The sequence below is a fragment of the Polyodon spathula genome, chromosome 11, assembly GCF_017654505.1.
Source record: "Polyodon spathula isolate WHYD16114869_AA chromosome 11, ASM1765450v1, whole genome shotgun sequence".
Lineage (NCBI taxonomy): Eukaryota > Metazoa > Chordata > Actinopteri > Acipenseriformes > Polyodontidae > Polyodon > Polyodon spathula.
The window spans coordinates 2,067,557-2,075,820 of record NC_054544.1 but is presented as its reverse complement, the minus strand read 5'-3'; the positions used below and the strand labels follow the sequence as shown (position 1 = coordinate 2,075,820).

The window sequence follows — 8,264 nt, the reverse complement described above, 5'->3', positions numbered from 1 at the left end:
GCACGATGTTGCAGGAAGAGGGCAGCAACACCATGGGATCCGCCTGCCTGTCATGGCAGTGACACAGCGGGTGTGTGGGCTTTCTCTCTCTCCGAGTGGCTGGGAGGTGGGCCTTGGGCATATTGCTGGGCTATAAATGAATACTTTGTTGTTTCCTTAGATCTACCCCTCTAGACCAGGTCAAGCCAGCGGAAGCATGGCTAGACCCTACCGTGGACAAACGGAAAAGAAAATAAACAGAAACTCAACAATAAGAAACCAAAGAGATAGCGAGAGAGACAGCGGGGAATCATTGGGCAGACCCCGATAGTGTGCAAAAATAGTTGAGGGAACAGCAAAGAGTAGGACGGAGACCCGGGCTGTGCAAGTAGCGACGGCCGGGGTGATGCTGCCAAGTGCAGAACCTTTTATTTGTAGTTTGATTACTGTGTTTTATTTTCCTTTTTTCTTTCACCTTTTGTTTTGATTACACCGTGTAACATTTTTTTTTTTTTGGTTCCTGGGTAGTAAGTGTTATTTCCTAATTGCTTATGCCTCAAAAGTATAGAAAATTATTATTCCCCACAAACTTTGCTTTTGTGACCAGGACAGTGATATTTTGAAATTTACCTATTTTCCGGGAACATTCCAGATAGATTCAGTGCTGAGTAAACTTGGGAGTAACTTCTAGAACTTTCTAGAACTTTCCAGTAATATAAATAGTAGTATAAATACAGGGACCTTAAGCCCACCAGTTCGGTTTAGTTCCAGCTGCCTAAGTGGATACATATCTGAGATGGCATCAAGAGGCTGCAATGGTGGCATTCCTGATGGGTCTCCAAGGCGGTTTTACCAAGTTTCCCTGCTATCTTTGCCTTTGGGACAGCAGGGACACCAAGGCGCACTACCACAGGCGGGACTGGCCACAGCGGACCGAGTTCTCTGTGGGGAGGAACAACGTCAAGTGGGAGCCACTGGTGGACCCCCGGAAGGTGCTGATGCCACCACTGCACATCAAATTGGGCCTTATGAAACAATTTGTCAGAGCTCTAGATAAGGAGTTGGCAGCCTTCAAGTACCTTCAAGACTTCTTCCCTAAGCTGTCTGAGGCAAAGGTCAAAGCCGTTGTCTTCATTGGACCACAGATAAAGAAGATCCTGGAGTGCAATGAATTCCCCAAGAAGCTCACTAGTAAGGAGAAAGCGGCTTGGAACAGTTTTGTCGCAGTGGTTCGGGGCTTCCTGGACAATCACAAGGCCGAAAACTATGTGGAGCTGGTTGAGACTCTGGTGAAGAACTACGGCACAATGGGCTGTAGGATGTCCCTCAAAGTCCATATCCTTGATGCTCATCTTGATAAATTCAAGGATAACATGGGAAGCAAGGCAAGCACTTCCACCAGGATAGACTGGACTTTGAACGCCGCTACCAAGGACAGTATAACGAGAACATGATGGAAGACTACATTTGGGGGCTGATTCGTGAAAGTGATCTACAGTATAATCGTAAATCCCGAAATACTACTCACTTCTAAATCTTTTGTAGTCATTTTTGTATTACTTTAGTATAAATACATGTTAATTTGGATATGTTGTTTTTTTCTGACTTTATGTGAACGAAAAGATCATTTTCTCATTGGAAATAGGTAAATTTCAAAATATCACTGTCCTGGTCACAAAAGCAAAGTTTGTGGGGAATAATAGCCATTTTCTATACTTTTGAGGCATAAGCAATTAGAAAATAACACTTACTACCCAGGAACAAAAATTGTGTTACATAGTGTTATTCTTTTGAGCACCTGCGAGTGCGCCCACACCTGAATTGTTTACCTCCTTTGGTATTCCTGTGGTCCTGTTTACCATAGTTGGTAGGCAGGCCACAAACACCAGCGCCCTCTGCAGACTAAAAAAAAAAAAAATTAGAAAAGAAAATAAAACCTGTGTGGTGGTCCAAATACACTTTTCTGTCTCCTGTGTCAGTGAATTCCCCCACCTTTCCACAGTGTGAATGAAAGGGTTGAACTTTCTGCTTCAGCTCTCAGAGCGTGTGTTTGAAAGGGTTGAACTCTCTGCTTCAGCTCTCAGAGCGTGTGTTTGAAAGGGTTGAACTCCTCTCTGCTTCAGCTCTCAGAGCGTGTTTGAAAGGGTTGAACTCCTCTTTGCTTCAGCTCTCAGAGCGTGTGTTTGAAAGGGTTGAACTCCTCTCTGCTTCATCTCTCAGAGCGTGTGTTTGAAGGGTTGAACTCCTCTCTGCTTCAGCTCTCAGAGCTGGCTTGGTTGCTTCAACCTCCACTTTCTACTGATATGCACAACATAGACAACTTTTCTGAAAGAAGTAAAACTTTGTAGCCTTTGTCTCAGAGTAGGGCAAAGCAATAAAGCAATGCTTGTATCCCCTCTTCTTATCAGAATGATGTCAGAAAGAAAAAACTAAATATGGACACACATATAAATAACTGACACTATTAACGTTTTTGCAAAATACATAGTTTGTATTGAATAAAATATACTTTTTGCAATAATTCTATATCATAAATAATTACAGTTAAATATCAAGTAAAACTAGCAGGGTTGTAGCAGGTGTTGGGAATGCTGAAACACTGGAGTGCTGTGAGGATTCCCGAATGGAAGTTTGAATCAGGTTCCAGTCTGGATTCTATTTGAGAACACACTTATCAAGAATGCTGTGCAGGAGTGCTTTGCCAATGCAGCAGCTTCCTAATGTTTGGGATAAACAGACTGTGTGGTTACATGATATAGGCATGTTTTAAACAGTACTGCCTATGCACTAGAGGAGGTAATAAATCCTAGGACACTGCCATGAAAAAATAGCTTTACCAAACCACTGATCAGTAATTAATCAAGCAGAACAGTATGTTAGTACAAATGAATACATAAAAGCTTAATTCTCAAACCGAACGCAGGAAATGCATGCACATGGATTAGGAAGTGGTTAACATGTAGAAAACAGAAAGTACTGATTAGAGGAGAAATCTCAAAATTAAATTTGCAGACGACACAAAAATAGGAGGAGTGGCAAATACTGTTGCAGCAGCAAAGGTCATTCAAAATGATCTAGACAAGATTCAGAACTGGGCAGACACATGGCAAATGACATTTAATAGAGAAAAGTGTAAGGTACTGCATGCAGGCAATATAAATATGCATTATAACTATCATAAGCGAGATACTAAAATTGAAGAAGTAGTCTATGAAAAAGACCTAGGAATTTATGTTGACTCAGAAATGTCTTCATCTAGACAATGTGGGGAAGTTGTAAAAAAAGGCCAACAAGAGGCTTGGCTATATAGTAAAAAGTGTTGAATTTAAATCAAGGGAAGTAATGTTAAAACTTTACAATGCATTAGTAAGACCTCATCTAGTATATTGTGTTCAGTTCTGGTCACCTCACTACAAAAAGGATATTGCTGCTCTAGAATGAGTGCAAAGAACAGAGTCCAGAATTATTCCAGGTTTAAAAGGCATGTCATATGGTTTAAAGAATTGAATCTATTCAGTCTTGAACAAGAAGACTTCTAATTCTAAAACGTATTGTCACCCCAGGGGACTTTTTTGACCTAAAAAAAAGAAGCAAGGGCCAGGGGTCACAAATGGAGATTAGGTAAAGGGGCATTCAGACCAGAAAATAGGAGGCACTTTTTTTTCTGGAACCATCTCCCCAGTAATGTTGTTGACGCTGACACCCTGGGATCCTTCAAGAAGCTGCTTGATGAGATTCTGGGATCAATAAGCTACTAACAACCAAACGAGCAAGATGGGCTGAATGGCCTCCTCTTGTTTGTAAACTTTCTTATGTTCCAATACAAAAGTGGAATATTAAATAATATACTCCCTTATAAAAGCTTGCCATTGTATATTGCATTTGTCAGGCTTTTCCATTTTACCAATACTGCCTTACCATTCTATCACAGTAGTATATCAATGTTATATTATACTTTGCTATGCTTTTTATGTACTGCAGCAAACTTTTTAACAGGGATATCCAGTCATAATTTGTGTATTTTAAATGGTTAAATAAATTGAAATACAAATGTAATTTAAAAAAAAAAAAAATTCACTGATTGTCAGACTTCCTTCTTTGCAGCTCACTTGTCACTGTAAATAACGGAAATAAGAGCAGTAATGTTGTTAGTATTCTTTGGGTTGATTAAGTAGAACACAGTGCTTCTGCATGTATGATTGTGTTTCCAGTAGCCTTGTTTTGAAGCACCCCAGTACCCATCACGAGGATCCAAAGAGTAATCTCAAATACAGTGCAGCATTTCTAAACAACTTAAAACAATTAAATGACAGGAAGAAAAAAAAAAACTCTTCAGTTTAATAAAAACAAATTTGATCAAGAATTGTGCAAAAAAAAAAAAAAAAAAAAATGAAAGAGCCAATCATGAGTTCCTTTGTTTGGCTTGAGGGGCTGTCACAAAGATGGCTGCAGTGGGTGACGTCAGACCAGAAACAGGAAATAAACGACAGAGAGAGGTGGAGTTTGGTGGAGCTGAGTGAATGGTTTCGCTCAGCATTTAATAAATGAACAGACAGCCAGAAAATAAATGGTTGTAACAAACACAAAAACACAGGACACGGCACATTCGCCAAAACAAAAGAGACAAACAAAACGGACTAACACTACACAAAACACAGTGAGCAGATATTTTAACTTTACGTTATTATTTTATTATTTATTACCTCCGTCTCCAATCCCGTTCTCCACTCACCGAACACCCAACCAGGAGTGGGTGAAAACATGTAGCTTTTATGCAGCTGTACTGAGACTCGATTGCGAATCAATCATTCAATTAGAGTCGCATTACAACTGCATGTGAATTAATAAAGTGCAATTCCCCATGCTCACATATTACTATGTTTTACTTGCACATGAAGTGCTGTGCAATCCTCGTGACAAAATACAAATATACATTTTAAACACTCATGTTACACAGCCTCGTTTATGTCCCGTGTACCAATGACTATACACCAACATTAACACACAACATATAACAGAAAATACACACAGGGGTGGGCACTTTGCCACATATACCGCCCCTTGTGCAAAGCACACATGGCCTCAATGACCACCTCCCCCCTTAAAATCCCAAAGGTCTCGCTGAGAGTCCTGGGCCAAGAACAGGGACGTTAAGGGGTTGATGGACAGCAATGTTTCCAGTAGCAAGGCTGTGGTTGGTGGTCTCCAGACCTCCCCCAAGATCTCCGGCAGTGAAACTGGTGCGGGGGAAGGTGGTCTCCTAACCTCTCCCCCCTTTATAGCCGGCAGCTCCCTCTGGGGGGACTCCAGCCCCCAGAACTCCTGCAGCAAAATTGCCGCAGGTAAAGGTGGTCTCCTGACCTCTCCCCCCTTTTTCATAGCCGGCAGCTCCCTCTGGTGGGGCTCCGGCCACACTGACCCCTCCAGCCAAGCAGAGCCTGACAAAGCAGTTCTAGCGACCCCAGGCGATGCTGAGCGGCTGGCAACCCCAGGCGATGCTGAGCGGCTGGCAACCCCAGGCGATGCAGAGCGGCTGGCAACCCCAGGCGATGCAGAGCGGCTGGCAACCCCAGGCGATGCAGAGCGGCTGGCAACCCCAGGCGATGCAGAGCAGGCATCCTTGGGGCAGGCATCCTTGGGCGAAGCGAGGCAGGCATCCTTGGGCGAAGCGAGGCAGGCATCCTTGGGCGAAGCGAGGCAGGCATCCTTGGGCGAAGCGAGGCAGGCATCCTTGGGCGAAGCGAGGCAGGGAGTCAGGACAAGCTGGGGTGCGGGTGTTTGTCCTCTTCTCGGCCACTGCGGCTGGGCGGTTCTTCCCCATGCTTCCATCAGCAGCCTATGCAAGGGCTGCTGAGGCCCGCCAGTACCTAGTCCTGGTCCTTCTGGTGCAGGGAGAGGCAGCTCCAGCTCCTCTCCTCGTGATGGTGGGGGAAGTGATACCAGCAGGCATTCATCCTCTGCCTTTGGGGCAAGTGATACTAGCAGGCACTCATCCTCTGCTGGTGGAAAGGGACCCAGCAGGCACTCACCCTCTGCTGGTGGGGGAAGTGATACCAGCAGGCATTCATCCTCTGCTGGTGGAGGAAGTGATACCAGCAGGCATTCATCCTCTGCTGGTGGAAAGGGACCCAGCAGGCATTCACCCTCTGCTGGTGGACGGGGACCCAGCAGGCATTCACCCTCTGTTGGTGGACGGGAACCCAGCAGGCATTCACCCTCTGCTGGTGGAGGTGGCAGAGGCAGAGGCAGCTCCTGCTGCTCTGCTCCTGCCGATGGATGTGGCGGAGGCAGAGACAGCTCCTTCTGCTCTGCTGCTGCTGATAGAGGTGGCAGAGGCGTGTAGTCTCCTGGCGGCAGAGGTGGGAGCAGCGTGTAGTCTCCTGGCAACGGAGGTGGGAGTGGCGTGTAGTCTCCTGGCGGTCGGCGGTGGGAGCGGTGTGTAGTCTACCCTTATTACAGGGGACTGGTGAGGCTCTCCCTCACTTGCAGGGGACTGGTGTGGCTCTCCTTCACTTGCAGGGGACTGGTGCAGCTCTCCCTCACTTGCAGGGGAAGGTGATGGAGGTAGAGAAAGCACCTGCTCCTCTCCTCCAGGTGGTGACGGTAGGGGAAGTGATACCAGCAGGCACTCACCCTCTGCTATTGGAGATGGGAACAGCTCCCTCTTGGGCTTTGGATCCCCGCGGTCCCCCCATCTGGGCGCTGGACTCTCTTGGTCTCCCCGTCTGGGCTCTGGACTCTCGTGGTCCCCCTGTCTGGGTGCTGAACTCTTGTGGTCCCCCTGCCTGGAGACTCTGCTACCTGGAGGCAGCTATAAACAGAACAGCAGCCCAGGACCAACTCCACACCTTCCTCCAGGGAGTTTGAGGTGTGTTCCCTCTCATACACCTCCCATCGCTCCCTGTCCCCACAGGACCCGGATGACATTGTCCTGGATCCAATCCCTCAGCCTGACGGCGTCTTCTAACATTTTTGTTTTGTTTTGTTTTTGGTTATTTTTTTATTTATTTTTTTTTTAAACAAGAAATTGCGGTTCCTGCTCTGGTCTGCATCTAGGAGGTGCTGGTAATCCCATGATAACACCACATGTCACAAAGACGGCTGCAGTGGGTGATGTCAGACCAGAAGAAAATAAACGACAGAGAGAGGTGGAGTTTGGTGGAGCTGAGCGAATGGTTTAGCTCAGCATTTAATAAATGAACAGACAGCCAGAAAATAAACAGTTGTAACAAACACAAAAACACAGGACACGGCACATTCGCCAAAACAAAAGAGACAAACAAAACGGACTAACACTACACAAAACACGGTGAGCAGATATTTTAACTTTACGTTATTATTTTATTATTTATTACCTCCGTCTCCAATCCCATTCTCCACTCACCGAACACTCAATCCCGAGTGGGTGAAAACATGCAGCTTTTATGCAGCTGTACAGAGACTCGATTGCGAATCAATCATTCAATTAGAGTCGCATTATAACTGCATGTGAATTAATAAAGTGCAATTCCCCATGCTCACATATTATTACGTTTTACTTGCACATGAAGTGCTGTGCAATATTCGTGACAAAATACAAATATACATTTTATACACTCGTGTTACACAAACCAGTTTATATCCTATGTACCAATGACTATACACCAACATTAATACACAACATATAACAGAAAATACACACAGGGGCGGGCACTTTGTCACAGGGGTGTAGAGACTTCTGCTGCTTCACTGTGTTATGTGTTCACAGACTGACTGGTCAGCTCACTGTTGTCTTCATATTCCTCCGCACTCGACTCTTTGGCAAAGTTAATGAAGACCTAAGCATAAAGAAAAAAACAAATACAGTCAACTTTCAAAAGAAGCCCCTACAGCAGGGGAGTCCAATCCTCATCCTGGAGGGCTGGTGTCCCTCCTGGTTTTTGTTCCAACTATACCCTAAATGGACCAATTAAGCTTCTAATAAGCACTTAATTGGCCCAATTAAGTAATGTAGGGTATAGTTGTAATACAAACCAGAGGGACACCGGCCCTCCAGGACCAGGATTGGACACCCCTGCCCTACAGTGTTTAAAAGAAACACGTGACATTATCTTCGCTGTATCCCATGTTGTCCGTATCGTAGACTATTTTTTTTTCAACATATGTCTGCTAGTTTTGTTATTTGTTTAATTTGCACATCACAGGTAAATAAACAAGGTTACGGACTGTTCGCCAGGAGAAAGTAATTTTTCTTCTAGACAGCCCAGTGTATCCAGTTCTTGCTCCCTCCTGCGACCATGCTGATG

General features: G+C 45.0%; 1 protein-coding gene across 3 annotated transcripts in view; it reads right to left on the bottom strand.

The window, feature by feature from the left end:
• Positions 1-7,609: 7,609 nt before the first annotated feature.
• The window catches only part of abca12 (ATP-binding cassette, sub-family A (ABC1), member 12), a 74,258-nt gene continuing 73,603 nt past the window's right edge, over positions 7,610-8,264 (bottom strand). For all 3 annotated transcript variants that reach the window (XM_041264839.1, XM_041264841.1, XM_041264840.1), the window contains one exon: positions 7,610-7,796. In XM_041264839.1, the coding sequence (XP_041120773.1) occupies positions 7,713-7,796 (84 nt within the window). In that variant the 3' untranslated portion in view covers positions 7,610-7,712. The remainder of the gene's footprint in view (positions 7,797-8,264) is intronic.